General features: G+C 45.6%; 1 protein-coding gene across 1 annotated transcript; it reads right to left on the reverse strand.

Annotated features, from left to right (window-relative positions):
• Positions 1-1,034: 1,034 nt before the first annotated feature.
• Positions 1,035-4,922, reverse strand: FZD1 (frizzled class receptor 1). Its single transcript, XM_076331546.1, has one exon. It carries the CDS (start codon positions 4,779-4,781, stop codon positions 2,997-2,999), a length of 1,785 nt encoding a protein of 594 aa, XP_076187661.1. The 5' UTR covers positions 4,782-4,922; the 3' UTR covers positions 1,035-2,996.
• Positions 4,923-22,079: the final 17,157 nt, after the last annotated feature.

Below are 22,079 nucleotides of genomic sequence, written 5' to 3' on the forward strand. Positions count from 1 at the left end.
AAGAATTCCACTGCAACTGAAATTGAATGGCTTGTACTTCAGGTCATTAGCCGAGTGCTGACCAGTACAATTTTAAATGCTAAAATATCCCCAAAAAAAGGGGGGGAGGGACACTTGAGAAAAATGTGCAAAATATCTGAGAAAGCAGGAACTAAGTTCATGTAAAACAAATTTAAAAATAACGAAAAAACCCTGCCCTCTTGTCTCACCTCAGAGAAATTTTGTTAAGCTTCCCTTACTTCTCTAAGGCTGTTTACGCATCACAATTTGAAAACAGTAACTGAGACAAAAATAATTTACATCTTCCTCCAGATCTACACAATGAAATGCTGTACTAGCTTATAACACTGGAAATCAGAAATCAAGTCTCATAATTAGCCAGTCTTTCCTAACAAACCCATGTTTACAGAATGGCACTCTGAACAATGAAGTAGAGGAAAAAAAAGAAAAAAAAGGATGCGTTGTGTTGAAAGGTTTAAGAATGCGTGTACTTTCCAAAAAGCTGAAATGCTTCCATGAACATATCGTTTAACTCTGGACTTACCAAACATTCCAAATTCAGGAAAACAAAACTACTTTACTCATTAAAATATTCTGACAATATTGCAACATAGTCTTGAGTGTCAATTTTGAGCAGTGAGAAAATCTTTTTTTTTATTTTAATAGGAAAGGGAGAAGAAAGGCTAAGTTGAGAGAACCCTTTTCTTCAACAAAAAAAAGAAAGAAAAAGAACTGGTGAGCTTCTTTCTTCTCCTGCCATATAGCAGATCTCTTCTTGGATTTCACACCACCGACCATACCCTGTCAGAGATCTTGAACAGTTTACATTACTTCTTTTGAAGGATTAATCTAGTCCGGCCCAGAGATAAAAACCAAAATGCACAATGAATTCCTACACTGAATTCCAGCTTGTTACTGTGAACTCAACATAAGAAAAGAAAAAAGGAATCCCACACATCTTGTAGTATATACACTGCTTTCACACAGTATTGGAGTTAGTCAGAGGAATACGTAAAGGGACAAGATAGTTTTGTACAAAACCTCAATTTATTTCAGAGAAATTAAAAATATGGTATTTAATATATATAAATTTCTATTCCTCTATAAATATAGATGATCTTGTGATAATGAACAGAAATAAATGCATACCAAATTCAAATAATTTTGCATTTCAGGGTATGGTAGCCATAGATAATGTTTATGAACCTAAATACAGGCATTTGTAATATAAAAAAAGTTTAAAAGAATACAATCAGGAGAGAAGCATTCTGCTGTTTTTCATACAGAGGACTAAATATTCAAATGCATCTGTCGAAAGTTACAATTTCATTTTTAACCTTTTTTTTTTTGTATTAAGAAGCACAATCCCACACACCCAGGAGCATACAAGGTAGTAGATACACTGCACACATGGTACCTTATCTCTGCAGTATGCAATGTTATTCCCGTACCGAAAAAAAGAGGGGAAAAAAAAGACAGCAGAGGCTCTTTAAGGTCTCACATACCACCAGAGTGCTTAAACATTCCGGTTTTGTGTTTTCCCTTCCTTTGTTTTTACTACTGGCAAAAATCATCACACCCTCATAATATGTAATGAATTAAACGTCAATGAATTAAAATTCAGGGGAATGGCAATGGCTCCAATGTTTCCCAAATGAAGAGCCAGCTTATGGATATAATTAAGAAAAAACAAAACAAAAACCTGAATGCTGCGTTTTATTCCAGTAAGGCTCTTTTTTCTGAGCCCGCGTTTCCTGGTCCTGCTAACCCCAGCCAACAGCAGCCCGGCAGGGAGGGCACCAGGGCAGGAGGCGGTGGGAGCACCCGCAGGGTGCCCCCGGGGAGCACCGGCCCCGGTCCCGCCTCCGCTGCCACCGCTCCCACCTCACCACCGAAAAGTGGGCTTAAAAAAACACAACAAGAGGGAAATCATCTACGTCCCCATCCGCCTCCTAAACCATTGGACGTGCTACAGGTGCAGATGGTGTCAAACCTCAACTCCTGCAACAGAACAGGCCAACTCCTCTTAAACTATGTGGTGCATTTAAATAAATTTTGTAAAACTGGGAGAGGGCAGCCGGCAGCCAATCCCCCTAGCCCCGGGCACTGCGGAGAGGGTCTCCCTCCAGAGAAAGGCCGGGCACACCGCCGGGCAGGGCTGGATGTTGTTCCTAACCTCCCCCCAAAAGGGTCTGGAGGGTCCCGCTGGGGCCGGCCGAGGCGAAGTGAAGCGCCGTCCCCGCGCCGTGGCCGGGCGGCTGTCAGTCCTCCTCCCCCGTGTGGGGCCAGGCGGGGGTCCGTCCTCCCCCACACGGGGCCGGGGCCGGGGCCGGGGCGGGAAGCGGCGCTCCTCCCCAACCCCACCTCCACCGCCACCGCCACATACCTCTGGCAGGCCGGGACCGGGGACCGGGGCCCAGCCCGCCTCAGGAGGCGCCCCCGGCGGTGGCGGCAGCCTCACTCCGGGCCCTGCTGCTCATGCAACTGAAACTCCAAGCAAAGCCATTACAAAACCTGCGTGGGGGAGAAGAAAGGGGTTTGTTTTGGTTGCTCTTACCGGCAGTTTTTCCCATCCTGCCCTACGAAATAAAAATCCAACGCCTTTTTTTTTTTTTAATTAAAAAAAAAAAGGGGGGGTGAGGAAGCAAAATCCGCAAATGGGTTAAAAGTGTCCTAAATAATTAAGAAAAGTGAGATTTTTGTAATTTAAATACAAATATACTTACAAAATCTTACAGAGGCTATTTACATCCCTCTCCCCCAACCTGACAGTGCGTTCAGTTCCTACAGGAGACAGCCCGAGAGGAGCAGGGAGGGCAGAGCCGGGTGATCCCAGGCACAGGGGTCCCCACCTGGCTCGTCCTCCGCTCCCCGCCGCCTGCGGAAGCGACTCATGGTCCCCAAAGTTTGCCCAGGCTGGATAAGGAGCTGCTTCCCAAGGCAGAGCCCCGGTCCTCTGGCCGCCCGCCGTCCCCCTGGCCCGGCGGGCGGGGGTCTTAGACGGTGGTCTCGCCCTGCTTGCTGTTGGTGAGCCTGGTGTAAAACTTCCTCCAGGAGTTCAGGGTTTTCCCAGACCAGATCCAGAAGCCCGAGGTGATGCCCACGATTAAGGTCATGAGATACTTGATCATGAAGACGGTGAAGTCAGGGCTCATGGGCGGGTGGTGGCTGCTATGGTTGTTGGGGCAGGGGATGGCATAGCTCTTACAGCTCTGTGTGACCCAGCTCCTCTCCCACTGTTCCCTAAAAGCTTGCTCGTAAAAATAGCAGGCAATGACGATGGTGGCCGGCACTGTGTAGAGGACGCTGAAGATGCCTATCCTCACCATGAGCTTCTCCAGCTTTTCCGTCTTGGTTCCGTCGTGCTTCATGATGGTCCGGATCCTGAAGAGGGACACGAAGCCAGCCAGCAGGAAGGAGGTGCCGATGAACAGGTAGACAAACAAGGGGGCCAGCACGAAGCCCCGCAGGGCGTCCACATTATTGATGCCCACAAAGCAGACACCGCTAAGGACGTCCCCGTCCACCTGCCCCAGGGCCAGGATGGTGATGGTCTTGATGGCCGGCACGGCCCAGGCGGCGAGGTGGAAGTACTGGGAGTTGGCCTCGATGGCCTCATGGCCCCACTTCATGCCGGCAGCCAGGAACCAGGTGAGGGAGAGGATGACCCACCAGATGGAGCTGGCCATGCCGAAGAAGTAGAGCATCATGAAGAGGATGGTGCAGCCCTCCCGCTTTGTGCCCTGTGCTACGGTGCGGGAGCCGTCCTCAGCGAAGCGCTCGTTGCAGACCACCCTCTCCTCCAGGAGGAAGCCTGCGATGTAGGCCACAGCCACTGCTGTGTAGCAGCCCGAGAGGAAGATGATGGGCCGCTCGGGGTAGCTGAACCGCTTCATGTCCACCAGGTAGGTGAGGACAGTGAAGAGGGTGGAAGCGCAGCAGAGCACCGACCAGATGCCGATCCAGGTGCGGGAGAAGCGCAGCTCCTCGGGCCCGAAGTACATGAGCCCGTAGAGGCGGCCGGGCTCGCAGGGTGCCCCGCAGTCCTTCTCCCCCAGGAAGCGGTAGTTCAGGTAGGAAGGCACCTTCAGTGCCCGCGGGCAAGAGAAGCGCCCGCGGGGCTCGCCGGGCCCCGAGCCCCCGGGGCCGCCGCCAGTGCCCCCGCGGTGGGGATTGCTGGTCCAGCTCTCAGGGCGCAGGGCGGGTGTGGGGGTGCCGCGCTCAGAGGCGTTTTGCCCCACGCAGAGCTCGCCGGCCCCGTGCACCGGGAACTTCTCGCAGCGCAGTGTGTCGGGCCACTGGAAGCCAAACTTGTTCATGAGGGCCTCGCAGCCCTGGCGGGCCCGCTCGCAGAGGGAGCGGCAGGGCGGCAGGGCCTGCTCCAGCACGGTGCACACCGGGGCGTACATGGAGCAGAGGAAGAACTTGAGCTCGGCGGAGCACTGCACCTTCACCAGCGGGTAGAACTGGTGCACCTCCAGCCCCGCGTCCTCCTGGTTGGTGTGGCCCAGCAGGTTGGGCATGATGGTCTGGTTGTAGGCGATGTCGGTGCACAGCGGGATGGAGATGGGCTGGCAGTAGCCGTGGTCCGGGATGGAGATGCCCCGCTCGCCGTTGTACGGCGGCGCCGGCGGCTGGCCCCCGGCCGGCAGCGCCGCCGCCCACAGCAGCAGCAGCAGCGGCGGCGGCGGCAGCCGCGGGCACCGGCCGCCGCCGCCCGCCCGCCGCCCGCCGCCAACTTCCCCGCCGCCGCTCGCCGCCGGCCCGCGCCGCTCGGCCATGCTCAGTCGGTGCCGCCTGCCCAGCCGGGCTCCCGCCGCCCCGCCGCCGCCGCCGCTGCTCCTCCCGGCCCGAACTTGCGACTCATGAAGAGAGCGGCGGGCAGGGACGGGGCAGCCCCGGCCGCCACTCGCGCGGCCGCGGCGCGCAGCTCTGCCCGCACCGGCGGCAGCGCCCGCCGCGCCTCCGACTACCGCCGCCGCCTCCGCCGCCGCCGCCGCCGCCTGACCATTTGTGCCGGCCCCTCGAGCCCGCGCCCCTCGCCTCGCCGCGCCGCGCTCCCTCCGACCGGTTTCCAGGCGCCCCGCAGTCTGCCTTTCACCGGGAGGGAGGAGCCTTGAAACCGACGCCGAACTTTCCTGCGTAAGGGACCGTCTCCCAACGCCTCACCCGGGGGCGGGCGCAGGCGGGCGCGGGGCAGCCCCGCGCCGCGCACAAAGGCGGCGGCGGCGGGGGCGGTGCGGGGGAAGGGGGGCCCCGCCGCGGGAGGGGGGGCGGCCCCGTGCGGTGGCGGGGGGGATGATCGGGGGGGCGGGGGGCCGTGCCTTTTCGGTCGGCAGCGCGGAGGGGCAGGGGGAGGCCGGGCCCGCCGGGACGGCTCGGCTGGACGGCGGCGGCTGCACGGCGGAGCCGCCGGGGTGCCGGTCGCGGCTGTCCCGGGGGGTGTTTTTGGATTCCCCGGTGATAACGATAGTTAAGGCCATTGAACTGCGCACCTCGGCGCGGTCCAGGGCCCATCGAACTCGGCGTCTCCCCCGGCGGAAAGGCAGCTGTGCCTATTCCGGCTCCCTTCACAGCCCGGCAGGGGCCGGGGGGCAGAGCGGGGGGATCGATATTTGCCAAATAGCAAAGGGCGGGGGGGGGGGGGGGGGGGGGCGGGGAGAGGCCAGTGCTGTTGTCCGGGGTCCGCTGCAGGGAGCAATGAACAATCGGGGAGCATCTTTGCAGGACTGAAATCTAGAAGATAGGGTTGCTGTGATAACTTCGGGCGCAGGCAGGAGCGGCGGCGGTTTGACGGCAGAGATCGCGGTATTGGCGTCTCACGCGCAACCGGTGATGTGCGAGTGGCCAACACTCGCCTCCCTCCAGAGACGCTTTAAGTATCTCGCTACCGAGTTATCGCCAGTATTTTACGCGCATCCTCCTCCTATCATGTCTACAGCAGCAGCCTGAGATGTGAAAATAATCGCAACAGGGCTTTCCCGCTCCCCTTCCTTCCTCTGCCCAGTGGGCAGCTATTCCAGCTTAATTCAAGATGAATGCTGCATGACTTGCAAACGCGTCCCGTCAGGTTTTTTATGTTCACTATATTCTGGGGAGGGGGTGAATGGGCATACAGTGACCGCCAACAGTGGCCATTTCTTTCTGCCTATCTAAAACCCCGTCACTCGTGCAGAATGGAGGTCCTGTTGGCTCTTCTGAAATACATAGTCTGGAAAAATGATGGAGGCTGAATGGGGGATTTACTGTACTCGCTGGAATTCAATAAGAATAATAAACCGTGCTCCTGGAGAGGAGGAGAATCCTACCACGTTCTCCAAACATTCAGTAACCAAGCCTCTGTGTCGTGGACGTGAATGTCCTCATATTTGTCCAACGGTTAATGCTGCCATTCAGAGCTGAACCAGGCATGAAACTTCGCCAGCCAGCTGTCTTCCTTCTCTGCAGCATGCTCCCACCCTTCCCACTTTATACGCTAATGAGCTGCAAAAATCCATTAGGAATAAGACAAGCCCAGCATTTATTTCTAGCTGTCACAGGTGGCAAGGGTTAATAAAAGACATCCGTATTTCTTGGATAGCTACAGATAAAATTTGGACCATGCTATTTAGGACACTTTCTTTCTCCCAGCAGTGCTGTCCCACATTCAAACTAATTAATAGCAACATCTATGCTGTGTAACGACTGCAGGAGCGGGATCATGTTTAGAAATTGCACGACCTTAAATATGTCGATTCCTGATGTCCTTGTGTACTGAGGTTCATTGAGTTCTGTCAAGAACTCTCTTCTCAGAGGACGGTAGTTCAAAAATGATATGCACAAATGATATCTTTTTCCATCTTCTGCTGAAAAAAGTTTGATTCCATGCATATCATATTTACAGTTTTAAGCTACAGATTTTCCTTGTCAGATCTACATCAGTAATTAAAATTACTAACTCCTTTCTAGCACAAAACCTAATTTATATTCAGCCCTAAATGACAGTATTGTTTTCCTATTCATCCTAAAACAACTGAACATTGGATCTTTAGATAGGAACAAGTATTATACATGCTGTTTCTCATAGAAAATGAGTGGGAATTCCTAACTAGTCTCAGGAAGCCTCTGTGGCTTTCTGCCTGTGGTCTTCAGACCTGGGGACGTATCACACAATCCAGGGAAGGTAGTTAAGATGCCTAAGTCCATTGTCAGTTGGCTTAAATTCTATCTACGGGGCCTGCATTTGAAATATTTAGGAAATACTCACTTCTCAATCTGGAAAACACTGAAAAGTCACTGTTCTAAGTTGCTGTGTGCAACAAGCCAGAAGATTGTTCTAGGAGAAAGATCAGTGTGTACATGACAAGGTTTGTACATGTAGGTAATAACTTTCTTCAGATCAACTGGTATAGAAGGAAAAGTAGACAAATTTCTGGGTTAACAAGCTTTTTTTTTGGTTCTGAAGCAGTAACTACCAAAGCTAGACGCAACTTGAGAACAACTGCTTAGAGCTTAGATAGGGATGCATCAGTGAGACCAGCTCAGAAAGAAAAAGTGGAAACGGGAATGGAGGGGGTATTGTGAGGGGAAGAATGAGGGCTGAGAGCTGGTAAGTTCAGGAAAGTTCCTAGGACTTGCTGGTTTTAACTGTTTAATGATTTTTCACATAACAGAAGAAAATCCTATGTGGAAAGAATCTTCCCAGAAGCACTTGTCCTACATTTCAAGCACCCCAAACCACAAAACTCATCATTAGAAGTAATTCTCTGTGGTCCAAAACACCAGATCAGTTTAAACCGTGCCTGAGCAAGAAATGTACGATGTGTTGATGCCCATCCGCTGCTACAACAATGAACACCTCCTGCCATCAAACCATCAGCATCCTCCGATCTTACATTTGCAGTTCCAGGACTGTAACATACTTCATCCTGTGCATGGCTGCCTTCCTGGTGGTTTTGCTACTGAAAACGACCACTCGGCACCAGCATGAACTCCCAGAGACGGTCTTTATAGACCAAAACACTGTGCTGTTGGTGAGGGAGAGTTTCTCACAAAACACTACATTCTCCCTCTGATCTTTGAGTCCTGATCCTTAAGGGAAACTACAGAACTTGTCCCACAGAAGTAAGCATGGGAACTAGGTTTCCTAACTCTGCCCAACACCCAAAACCAGGGTCTCAGTAGAGATGCTGGTCTGATAGTAGATTATCATTTCTTTCTGCTTCCACCTCCCCCTCCTCCCACTTACCTCTCTCCAAATCAACAGACTGTAAGGTAATTCTCTCTCCTTTTTGCTTAGCTAATAAATGCCACTCTTTCTCCCATCCTTAACATCCTCTGCATTGTTAACATTATTAACGTCCTCTCTTTTCTACAGCTAGCATCTTCTTCCTTTCAGAGCTGGCTTACTTAATAAATAGCTTAGTAAATGCTAAGCAATTGTTTTTAACTGAGAGCTGCAGCTGGTGTTTCTAACCTGAAGAAAAGTTTGTATGGCCAAAAGTTTGTCTAATTTTTCCACCTATATGTCTTGGTCTAATAAAAGATGCCACTTCTTCATACAACCCTAGTTCTGCACATCACATCCACAGGAAACTATCACTGTGTGTCTGCCTTGTTCTTTTAATGATTCTTTAGGTATCCACCACAGGTGACTGTTGGAGAGAGGAGACTGGACTGGATGCCAGCTTCGCTTGGGTCAGTATGATGGTCATCATGTTCTTACACAGACAAAGTGTCTTTCTTAAAGCACGGGCACTCTTCTTTCCCCTTCCCAGGGAAATACAGTCTTCCATTCTAAGAGAGACCAGAATTTGGGCATTAAAATCGTACCTTAAAAAAAAAATTCAACTTTTACTTCAAAACAATGCGCTGTTGTTACTTGTTACAGTAGCCAGTAGGGGAAATTAGGACTCTGGCAGGTGGGAAGGGTACCGCGTTTTGTCCTCTTACTTTGTTTATATCCCAGTAGCATCCTCACTATGCTGCTGTCCTCAGGGTGCTGTTTTGTACTGTTCTTACAGGGGGCGGGGATGACACAAATCTTTGGCCAAAAAAAAAGCAGCTATCTACATTTTTCATTTTGGAAAGAAACAAAGCAAAAAGTAGTTGGAGTATTTTCTTGTTTTCCTTTAAGTGGCTGGCAGAAATAGGATAGAGTGAATGCTTCCTTTCCACAGCATTTAAGGAAAACTTGTTTCTCTAGAGGAAATTATTCAGCTTTATCTCACAGGCCTATGTTACATGCAGAGAATGCAATATAAGCACAAACTATATGTGTAGTAAGGCTAGTGACCACCCAAATGAATAAAATCTAAACACAGATGATAACATAAATGTATGTTTGTCCACCAAATGAAAGCAGAAGTTATGCTCACATAATTAGCTTTTTAGCTGATTCAAGATTTCGTGATTTAAATGTTAAATAAGAGGTTAAAAGTATGATCATCATAATACACTGTGACAAGTTTGATTTTTGTCTCCTGTTGAGCATGAATCTTGGCTGATAGGAACCGTTAATGTTGGGGGGGGGGGGCAGGGGTGTTAGTTCTGGATGGAAAGAAAGGATTTTTGATAGCTTGGTAGAGAGAAGCGTTCAAGTACGTAATCTGTGATGGGCAGCAATGTGCATACTACATTCATGAAGTCTCTCGGAGTGACCTAGAGGGTTCCAAATGAGACACTACAGGTCCGCAGCTCAGGTGGGACTCATTTTGGCATCTCTCTCTTCAGTGCTGGCAGTACCCATCACAAGTCCTCATGATGCACAGACAGGGATGCTTGCTGAAGAATTGGTATGAACAGTGTAAATGCAGTGAAATGAAGGAGAGGTGATTACAGTGTCATACATCTCAAATTGTAAGATGAAATAGGGTGCCCCCTTACATTGCCATATTAAAGCTACCATATATTTCTGGTGATAAAATCCTTAATCCAGGTAATACAAACTCCTTAAACTAAGTTGTTTGACCCTAGAAGTTGACACCCAGATCTACAGACCAAAATTCTGGAGACAAATTATCTGGACAAGACTCCCAAGCAGCTTTTACAGTTGCACGGTAAGATATTTTTCACTTTGCAGCATGCCAATGACATAGCCATCTGCTCCAGGGCCATGGACCGTAGTATCTCACGGATTTAGTCTTGCCAGAAGAACAAAATACTTAAAATTTAAAAGCCTACCTTGGACATTGACTATTTCTTGGAACACCTAGAATACTCTTGGAAGTATGCCTGTGCTGACAAAAATAACAAACACATGCAGCGATTAGCAAAGAAAATCAGTAGGACCTGAACACAAACCCTAGGCGATGGTGCAGCCAGAATACTTACTGCAGTGAAGGGTCTCAAGGCTGTACAGCCAAGTGCTCAGAAAGTCATCTCGGTGTGGAGGCAGTTGTTATTAACAGGCATTTGACAAGATACCAAGTAATTATCTTACCATCGGGTGGCCCAGGTCATCTTACCCTCAAATTCATCCCAGATGCCTTTATATGTGCCTTTTATTAATTAGCTGTATTAGTCTGTGATTGTCAATTTAGGTAAAAATTGTACTTTTATTCTATTTGGGGGTTGTGGGAATAAGAGAAATAGCATGGAAATGCAGCTCTAGCCGCTGAAGTCAGTGGTAATTTACTCCTGCTGTGTGACACCTATTGTAACCCAAACTCCTACCGTGTAGCATGGGCTAGGAATAAAGAGCAATCTTTGACTAGCACTCGTGTAAGTCAGCCCCCCATTACAGTGATTTTATATGCTTTAAAGAGGCACGAGGAGAAACGGTATGCACAGTCAAAGTGGACTACAGAGAGTCTCTTCCTCCCAATACCCACAGCATTTTTCCCTTAATACTGTTTATTCAAGATAGATTGAGTATGTGGAGATTTGATTTGGTTTTCTTTTCTCTTCAGAAGAAATGTAGATGATCCCTTGCAAATTAAAGCCGTATGTTGCCTGCCTTCCCTGACATGTTCTGCGCTGGGGTGAGAGGCGCAGGGGCTGCAGCCTGGCTGCTGCTGCCAGAAGTTTTCCGGAGAACAAGAAAAAGTCACAACTCTTAAAAGGGCGATTGCAGATCACAGCTCATTTTGTTCAGAGAGAATGCGAACATTTTTACTCTCTTTTTATTTCCCTTTCTTGAGTGCGTTCTTCTACAGTTACATACAGTGCCTGAAAACACAGCCTCTCTCTTGTTCTTCAAACACAGAGAGGCTGATTTAAGGGCCTAAGCCGGCAATCCTTACTCCCAGGAGTAGAGCTGCTGATTTCACAGATGCAAGGGAAGCGAGTAGAGCTTCACAAGGCTGTGATGCAAGGAGAAATTACGTGATGAGCTTTTACTTCTGGTCTCACACTGCTTTTGCAGTGCTTTAAGTACATTCCTTTTGGTGAAATTACTCCCCATTTCCACTGATGTAAATGAGATTCAGATCATATTTTCTGCATTAGTATTTCAAGATACACAAATCGAAAAGGTATATGTGTGAGGTGGGGGGATAGAGTGGAGAAAAGTTGTTTTGCTGTGTCTTTTAGGTGTGCATGTATTTTCCATGAATGTTGCTGAGAGAGTGAACAGGATGAGATCAGAGCAGGGAGTAATTCACAGCCTGCATCTGCCTTTCTTTATGGAATGTGGTTTGGTACCTATTAAAGGAGAATCTCAACTTTCACTTTAGAAAAAATCTTTTGGGCTTTTCCTTTACTTTGGAAAGATAGCTTTAAATATTTAACCAGTGTAAACAGAGGCAAACTGCCCAGCAAGACTGAAAGGAATGCGCTACTAGGATCTGCTTGTAAGCACCACTTCTCCCCTAAATACATTCTTCTTCATATAGGAGGGGTCAGCTGTATTTTGAAGTAAATTCTTTTCAGAAACTTTGGGCTGGTTGTGCGAAAGGAATTGTCTCAAGGATAGACAGGATTAGTGTTCTAGACCTTCCCCCAATTCTGCAGCTGACTTTTCTAGTTAGCTTTTCCCCTAGTCTCTGAGCCTGGCTGCACAGCAACCACTCGACACTGTGGCACCTCTAGAAGTGTATCGGATATCTCACGTGGGCCCCAGATAAACCATCCTTAGCCTGATCCCACAGGTTTCAAAAAGGAGAAGAAGCAGCACTTCAGAAAAATCTCAAAGTTCATGGTAGTGAATGTTACCTTAAGGATGATGAAGTTTCACTCCCTGTTGTCGCAGGTGGTCATTCTGTATAGCTCACGTACGCAATCACAACATATAGCCCAACTGTAAAGTGTTCAAGCCTCTCCTCCCCTAGTATCCCTGACAGAACATTAAGCTATTGAACATCAGTGCACATCTGGACTCTTTGCTTCTGGATTTCGTGATGTCTCTGTTTTCCATAGTGACTAACAAGATTGTGTAATTTTTACTGGATTTGGACTTATCTGTGGAAAGCCACACATTTACCATCTGCAGGGATGGTTGTTGTAATTCTGTGTACTTTCATAGGGTATTGCTAACATTAAGAAACCTATCGCGGAGTTCCCAGCACTGAAGACCAGCAGGACAAGCCACATCATCTCTGTGTCCCAAGTCTTCTGTTCCCTTCAGCTGGCCACTTGCCAAATGCAGAGTCTATCAAGGTTTTCTTCCTTACCTCAAAGTCTCACACTGGACTGATCCAAGCCATGTCAGGGATGGCTGGTCTCAGCAGCCACAGCCCTGTGACAACAGCACACCACTGCAGTAACACCCTCAGCCTCAAGTCTGCTTGGCAGGAATCAGCCCATATGCAGGAGACACAGCTAGTGCACAGCTGGCTGTCTAAATCTGTAACATCCAGAAGATACTGGCATGCTTATGTGCTTCTGTATTTTCAGAGGAAAACACCTCCTTTTTCCCACTTTTGACTCTCAGTGGTAGTCATACCATTGGAAGCAAGGTCCAGTCACACCCTTGGAAAGGAAGGGAAATTCCATCCTTACGTACTCTACCAGGAAAGTGAAGGAGACGAGGACTTTGTGTTTACTCTTCCATTTTGGAAGCTCTTTAATTCATGAGGAAGGATATACATAAAAATATGAACACCAAATAGAAAGCAATAGAAAGGGATGGGAAGGGAAAGGAAGGGATGTCTACCTTCTGGCTCCCACGTGTTGTTATCAGTTATCAGTTGAAATCATTGTTAAAATTCAGGAAGTACTTTGCTGATGTGATTCTTTCGGACATTCGCTGTTGCTCTGCCATTTATTATAGATAGACAGATGGACAAAGTTAGTATTTCTGCAAAGCCATTGAGTTTTTATATTTCTATTTATATACTTTTTTACAATTGTATAGCTGCTTCTTTGAATACATCATAGCTTTTTAAAAATGCAGACTGATTTAAATATTTGCTTAAAAGTCGGCAGTACAGTGCACTGTGCCTACACATACATCCTTCCAAGTACATATGTGATGATGATTAAGAGTTGGAGGTCTGGGTCCTCCTTTTGGCAGAGAAGGGCTAGCAGCAGCTTGTCCTAAACTTTGTCTACACCACTGCCACAACAAGCAAAAGGGTTTACTGAACTGCTTTGGGAGGCACTTTTCCCTCCTTCTTACAAATGATGTACTTGTGGCTTCCAGGTTGCATGATACAAAGATTTCATAGTTGCAGAGTTGATCTGCAGGAGAAGTTAGGCTGCCATGAAACCACAGCCTTGAGCTGGCATATCTCTGGGATGTGCCAGTCAGCATTGTTTGAGCCATTAAAAAACTGTGACAGAACTGTGTTCCCCCATAATGTGTTAAATAGCAGCAGACTTAAAGATGCTTCAAATCATAGCAAGCCTAATTCTGAGCCAATGTAGCACTCAGAGTGCTAAGGACAGGATATATCTTAAACCTAATGGATTTTGCCATGTCTGCTATGCCACTTCTCTTACTTTTTCTTTTTTTTTTCTTTTGAAATGCACCGCACTAGGGATATGGGGCTTAAACACTTGTCTTATTTGGGAAAAAAAGTGCCAATATAAAACTAACCCCCTGTGTAGACACTCTTATTTCAGTTTAAAAGTGCCTTTCGTGGAATTAGCAAGTTGATTCCTTGCTGACATAAGCTTAATCAATACGAGGCACTCAGCCTAATATAAATTTATCTCCGTGATGGGGTTGCACCAATTTCTCTACATGTCTTTGAAAAACCATTTAGTTAAATCAGTTGTTTCTTCAAATTGGCAAGTCCGCACTCACTGAAGATTTGCAGTACAACATTGTGGCCAGCTGAAAAATGAATCACTTCAGTAAAATGTAAAGAATTCTTTGCCTTTGTATGGTGCCACCCATTAGAGCTCTGAAAGCTGCAAATATCAATAAACTTAGAGCAGCTTTGCGTCTATGTTCTTAATCCCCATTTTCTAAATGCAGGAACTTAAACGTGGAGAAATGAAGTGTGTTTCCAAGGTCAAAAAAAGAGTATGTGGTAAAGCTGGAGAGAAAATGTAGAGGTGCGGTTTCAGAAAAAGACCAGTGAATACCCCTGGTCCCAGCTTCTTTCAGGGACCTTATATGTAAAAAGTGCTGGTGCCTGTCCTTTCTGGTAATCGTCCCTTTAAAATCAGATTGCTAGAGTTGGACAGATACATCCCAGAATAATGAGTCTATAATCTCTCATTTGAGTTTTGTAAATACAAGACTGACTTTTTCTTCTTGAATGAAGATCTGCCCTTGTAATAGTATCACCACCTTAGTAAATATTTATTTCTAGTGGTATCCTCTTTTAGCTATAAATATAGACATTCTAATCTCAAATTCTGAGGCAAAAAGGATATTCTACCACTTGTTATGGCTACATCAAGTATATTTTTTCTAGGGATAAACATTTCAGATGTTACTCTGTGAGCAGAGCTTTTTAGACTAGGAAGAGGACCACAATGACAGTATTGATGCAGTACTATCATCCATTTGATAGGATGATAGGAAAAATGGTTGTGGTCCAAACAACCACTCTGTCTGCTCTGTATTAAAGCAAGTTTAGTAGTCTGAAGCCCTGTAAGTGATGGGTCTGCTCACAAACAAAACCATACATTAGCTCTGTTGGAAAAAAGATGACAATGTCAGGTCTGATGAGCTTGCATTGATCTCAGATAAGGCTGAGGTTCGGATGGAGTGAGTAATGCTGTAGAGTAACTGATTGAAAGGTAACTGCATGTAAAATAGACCACAGCTGGTGTTTTCACCATGGAGTGCTTGCTCACTCTCTTGTTGAGTGACGCCACTAAAAGTTACTGAAACTTGAAACACAGTGGAAACGTTTCTAAAGCCTGAAAAACCCCTTCCATCCTTTGCCATGTATCTCATCTTTATACCTTGAATTCTATTATCTGGAATTCAGTTACACCAATGATTTGCTAAAAGCATGGATACTTAGAAAATGTTAAGCTACAAAGAACTTAGCTGTGCAGTACAAATGCTGTCTACAATTAAGGCAATTAAAAAGGGAAGCTTGAGGCAGAAGCACTTTAAAAATATTTGCAGACCTATCAAAAGTCTTTCTGTGCCCCTATTCCCAGAGTACTTGGGCACCTCAGCACCTCAAAATCTCTAATGTGTTTGTTCTGAAAGATAAAAGTACTGCTTTGTCTTCGTTTTGGAGAGGGAAATCTAAGGCAGAAAGAGATTAAAATGACCTGTTCAAAGTCAGGTAGAAAGTCTGTGATAGAAAAGGGAATTTAACCTAAAGCTGGCACACACATTTCTTTTTCCTGAGGCCTATTTTTCCTCCCTGGAAAGCTTTGGAGGGCTGTGAATTACAATTGTTTTAAGCCCCCTGAGGGAGATGGTCCCACACTTCCTCCCACTCCCGGCCATTTCTCCCACTCCTGCTGCGTGCAGCAACACCTGCAGGGCAGCGGGGAGAAGCGGAATGGTGCGCTGCCCCAGCTGAAAGCTTACCAGCAAAATCCACTACATGTCCAGTTGCATCAGTTCCCTTCTCCAGCTCTTGGCATGGCTGCAGGGGTGCTAGTGCCAGCAGAGGGGAAAGGGAAAGCATCAGCTGAAAGATGGGAAAGGAGGGGATGGCTCTTGGCGGCAACAGCCCCAGCTTTGACAGGCATCAAGCAATCATGAAGCTGCAGCTTTAACTGCACCTTCACAAAGCAAATTTAACCTTTAGTTATTCTGACCTGAAAAAAAAAATAATCTAGACACAGCTGGACCAGCCGCTGAGGTGAAAACTTTGGGGAGAAATCCCTCTTCTTTTATTCCTTCCAGTACTGCAAAGGGATGCATTAGGCTGAGGGACCTGGGAGTATAAAAGGCCTTGAGTCACCTTAATGCTTACTCAGTTCCTTGAAAAGAGGGGCAACAGGACTTGAGGCCATAATTTATCACCTTCCCCCTGCTATGTATGGCAGGACTCTTTACAATGGATTTATATAAAGTCGCGGTATTAGTCTGTGGCCAGGCTATCACCTTAAACTGTATTCTCTCATAGTAGCATACAAGCTTCTTAATATCTATGCTCTTATCTTAAAAGCAATCAATATGACAGATGAATGTTCTGACTAAGGATGTTTAAATTTATTTATTTACTTACTTGCTTCGTCACCAGTTTCCTCTCCCTACCTCCCTTTTATGCTCTAACTAATAAATGTCTCTCTCAGCATGCCATTGTCAATGGCAATTTAAATACACATCAGACCATGTAAGCAGCACACGCATTATCCGTTAATAGGAAGGGAAACCCCAAGGACAGTGGTGCATAGCAGTCTTGCAATCTCTACCAATGTGGGTTGCAGACCACTGTTTTTGAAGGGGACATACTCCTCTGTTGCTGTGAGGGGACAGCTACCCGCCACTGAGAAACTCTGGACTGGGCACACGGACTTAATTTACAAGCCACATCAGCTGTGACACATCTACTGTGACTGGATCTCCCAGTACCACTACTCACACTATAGAGCAGGTCTCTTCATGGGAGAAGCAGCAGCCCTTGGTAAAGGTTAAATGGTGCAACAGGAGACACAAACTCTATCCCTTTTATGTTGTGGACAGGAGGTAAAGAGTCCTAACTGCTTCTCAACCAGCCTAAGCAATGAAGTTGAGAACATGCCACTGACAGACAGGTGTTTGTCATACTGGGCTGCAAATCCTCCAGGAATAAATAAAAAAAGGCCTCAATAAAAGAAATTTGACCTGAGGCAGATGGTCAGTGATGATGATCATCAACATGACAACTCAACTGTAGGCTGAGATTGTCATCCTCAGGATTCAAATCTAAACTACATTTAAAAATATTTGGCATAACTATTGGGCAAGAAACTTAGATACGGAATTGCTCAATTAAAACCAAGGTTGAAAAACAACATTTTAACTTTGGTGATTAGTGTTGGGTGATTACTTATCTCAAGCCAGTCAGAGAAGATTTCACTGGGATTTGAAGTGGAAGTTTCATGGGTGACACAGCCTTTAGTGTGTACCCAAATATTTCACCTCCTTCTCCTTTGACCTGTATATAGGAAGTGGCACTTTGGCCACTTCGAGTTTTCCTTCAGCATGTACTTTGCCTTTAAAAGGATCATCTCCCACTTTTTTTTCCATTTTCTTGAGCTCAAAAGTCCAAGAGAATCGGATGATCTTTTAGAAACAAGAAGACAAACCATGGGGAGGGTTATTTACTACAGAGCTTGTGAGAACAGCCTTTTGGCTGAAGTAATGGACATGACACCTAAAATCAGCAAAAATAGTATTTTGTAGAAGTACCTACCAGCCTAATCAACAAATTCTCTCTGTATGCACATAGTCATTATTTTAGTATTCTTGGTTTTTCTTTAGAAATCCTCTCTCTCTCTTTTCTTAAAGCAGTGAAGAACCAAGGAACTCATCATCTCAAACTTATGCTAACAGCTTTTGACCCAAGGAACTTAATCTGCCTTTATATTTTATCAAGATATATTTGAGACGTAATTAGTTTTCCCAGACGCTTGGCCTGTATTTCTCACAAGTGGATAATCACCCCATAAAAATAAATAAAAATGTCACCCTTCCAAATTCATATCTGACATTGTTCAGAGACCCTTTCGCATTCGCAGGAGACAGCTGTGTTTCTCACTGCTGCTCCCTGACCAGTTCTGTGCAGCCTATGTAGCGTCTGCCTCTGAACTCATCACGCATAGCTTTCTCATGTTGCTCTAGACTAATGACAAAGAAATTGGGTGTGTATTTTAGGAGACTCCCATTTTGTAACCAGACGTCTACTCTATCTTATAACAAGAGTCTTTATAACATAGACTGGCAGTGCTACACGATTACAGTTTATTTCCATGCCACGCTGGAGGAAAAGATAGATCTGAAGTTGAACGTCAGAGCCTTTAAAGAGTGAAGAAACGTCTCCTGCAGGTGCTTCGTTTATAATTGCCCAGGATAGAGCTTCTTTATTGAAGCTTGTTGTCATTATAAAGTTCCCAAGAAAAACAGTTACCATTTTTTTTTTGTCCTGGCATCTATCTACTCTCAGTGGATGCCCACAGCCATAGCCAGGAGTATGCCCCCACTTCTGGCCTCTGATCTGAACTGCTTTTGCTCCTGCCCTAGAGAGCTGCTGGGCAGGCAAAGCAGTAGGGAGCAGGCAGCACCCCAGGTGATAAAATGTCCCGTTTCCATTCTGCTCTATGGAAAATTTTAAAAGCTTTGATGTCTGAAAGCATATGCACTCCAGCAGAGAAAACTTCACATCTCATCCTCTCCCTAGCCAAGAGTAGATCTTTTCTATTATCTCACAAGCTGCCTGACAACACAACACATATAAAAATTGGAGCTATCACCATATCAGATCATGAACCAGCTTTCCTGAATGTTGTTACTAAGGCAATTTTTAAGTGAGATAAAAATTGGTAGTTTAATAACTCCTTTTAGAAGGATGCTTGGTATACCTGAAATAAGGCTCAATGCAATTAATTTGACTAAACAATTCAGAAGAAATTATCATATTAATGTGAAAAGTATAATGGAGGAATTACCACATGAATGGTCTAATTGCCTAGATTCTAAAACACATAACGGTATCAGGGAGCTAGCAGACACCAGAATCCATCACTTCCACTATCGTATGTTTTTGCAATAGAAAGCAGAATTAAGCAAACACATTCTTTGCTGTTTAATTAAGGAATGTACAGTTTTACAGATAGTAGTCTTGATAAGTGAAACAGAAAGCACAGCTCTGTTCACATGCTCATAGCCAGGAAACTGCAACCATTTCCTCCAGGGAATATACTGTGGTATTTGATCCTCTTGGTACTGAGCAGGTAGAATATGCTCTCTTGCAGGGCTGATCTTCAGATTCATCCAGCAATGGAAGCAGAATATGTCCTCTCATTCATGCTTCACCTCACAGTTCTGCTGCGCCCCTGCATGGGAAATAGGCAGTGTTTGAACTGACGTGGGCAGAAGATGCCCGGTTCTGATCAGGCACAGCTGTACCATGAGGCTGAGGTTGCTGAAGCTTCTCCCCATTTTGATTCAGAAAGCCTGGCTGTTTTAGTGGCTTTGGACAGTGTGGTAGTTAGGAAGAGTGAGTAGAAGAAGTCAAGAATTAGTAAAAATATGATGATATCTGAAAAGCTCTTGCAGTGAGCATCTGCCTGGAGTTGAATACCCAGGACTGCAGACAGAGGTGCTTCGGTTTTTGTGTATGTGACCACAGCATGACTATGGAGTCGCAACCTGTAGGATGCACAAGTTTTTACAATTTGATACCCCTGTTTCCTTTGCACTTTCCACAAGCTAAGAATGAGCAGTTACCACAGATCAGCAGCTGCACAGTAACCTGTTATGCCCTGGTAGCTGATCTGGGCGCACAGTTTCTCCATCCAAATTCAATTAAGGTCAGAACCACTGGGGAGAAGAGAGAGCAGATAGTGCTGCGAGCGTTTTGCTAGCTGTGTACATACAACGCCGTGCTGGCTCACTGTTTGGAACACCGACAGCCAGAGAGAAGCAGTGGCTATGGCAGCAGCGACAGCAGGAGAGGCAACGGATGCAGCAAGCTCCCATCCAAACATTTCCTGCTAAACCATGGAGATCCACAGAGCAGACTTGATGGCCTGTGTTGGCCTTCAGGCTTCATACAACTGCCTGCTCCAACCAAGAATTTTAAACCTGGCTGCATAACAATGCGTGTTAATGCACATGGGGTGGTTTTCAGAAGCTACCTCCTTATGTCCCATGAAGATGGAAACTTGGTTTGGGGACCATTTTGAAGAAATCAGACCTCAAAAAAAGAGTGTAAATATGGATATAGTAACCATGCATACAGATGTGATAAGCTGGGGCTTCGTCCAATAATCCTGATCATGTTTTTTTTAATAAAGTACAAAATATATTGACATCACTGACTTGAAAGGTCCTGATAGCTATGCTGTTTGATATATTGGTTCTACTTATGTTTGCAGACGAAGAAAAGCGAGAAGAGCAGTGCAGTAGTCAGAAGTGGGATAGCTGCAGGAACAGACAGTGTAATGGCCGAACTGTTGAAGGCTGCCAGTGCAAGTGCCAACAAAGCAGCCAAAAACCAGATACACAGATGTACAGGAACACAAGGAGGTAGCAGGTAAGCAGCTAAAGGCAATACCTGTGCCAGCTTTAAAGAAAGGAAGGTCCTGCCAATCCAGATAATTATGGAAGTTTAACCTTAGTCAGTGGTGGAAAAAATCATCCTGAACATAATTACCAAGAGATTAAGGACAGTTTCAGAGGAAGCAGAGGGCCAGAAACGGTGTGACTTCACAGCAGACGCAAGCTGTATTGATCAAATTATCACTCTTGACAACTGATGGGAGGGGAGTAATGAAGGTGGGTTAAAGCTTTTGGAGGAAAACAACTGACTTGGTTTGAGTGGATACAATATAGAGGGTGTGGATGTCATGTGGAGTTTCAGATAACTGTAATTATAAAATGTGCGTGTTGAGACTCCTATAGTATGGTAACAAATGGTAGAAAAATCAAGCAATTGGGTAAGTCGAAGTTTGATTTAGGAGTAGGGGACATGGAATCACACTCGCTTTTCATCATGAAGCTGAACGTTGCTGTTAGGTGGCTTGGAGGGCATAATTTTGAAAGATCTATAGCAAAGCTTTTCAGTAAATGGAAATGATATGGCACCACTTGCAAATATGTCTGATTTAACGAAAGCATTATTTGCCACCTTGGAAAACTGGTTTTGTAGACTTGAACTTAAAACTAGTTCCAAGAAGATGAAGTGGAGTTCCAAGAAGATGAAATGGCTGCATCTTGGAGAAGGAAGAATACATACTGTGCTGACATGCAACATAAGGAAAGTTACAGAGAGGTCTAGTCCTACATGTAGTTAAATCCACATCAGCATTAGTCAGCTCAGCATCAGTGGATCAGTAAAGATGAATTAAAACAGTCATGCACCTTAGTCACAAATGCTGCACAGTAGCTGATGAGATTATGGATCAATAAGGATAATACATCTAATATCCATATGGGTTTTTTTTCAAATTTATTATTACTTCATGGACTGAAACCAGCTCCAGTAAATGAGATAAAATTGCAAAAGACCAGAGACGGTTGAGGAAGGTCTTCAAAAGATTGCAGGTAGAAATGGAAAACATATGAAAAGATCAGAGACTGAGTCAGGAAATCAGGGCAAGGGATTTGCTTTAATTAAAAAGTTCATAATGATGATGATACACCAGACCACACCAATACATGATGTAAAAAAAAGAAAAAAAAGAAATGCATTCAAGGCCTAAAAGATGATATAAAGTTCATGACTGGACATTGCATTAAATTAAGCTCTGTTTAGTAGTGGAATAATCCCTGAATAGGAATGACCAGCAATGGCATACTGTTCCCCAGATGTGGAAGGACACTTTAGAACAGCCAGAGAAGAAAAGGATCATTTACCTATTTTGGATGATAATTAAAATGCCTAAGTTTTCTACAGCCCTAAAATTTAGTTGGCTGGCTATAGAAATAGTCAGAAACAACCATCACCATTAAAAACTTGTAGAAACCCCATGAATTCAGAAGTTTTGCCGAAGAAAGAAGTCAGCGTAGATTCATTGTCCTACGTATTTAGCACACATACCCATACAACACACAAATTTGCACAGTAAGAAGAGAGAACAGACAAATC

The sequence above is a fragment of the Aptenodytes patagonicus genome, chromosome 2, assembly GCF_965638725.1.
Source record: "Aptenodytes patagonicus chromosome 2, bAptPat1.pri.cur, whole genome shotgun sequence".
Classification (NCBI taxonomy): domain Eukaryota; kingdom Metazoa; phylum Chordata; class Aves; order Sphenisciformes; family Spheniscidae; genus Aptenodytes; species Aptenodytes patagonicus.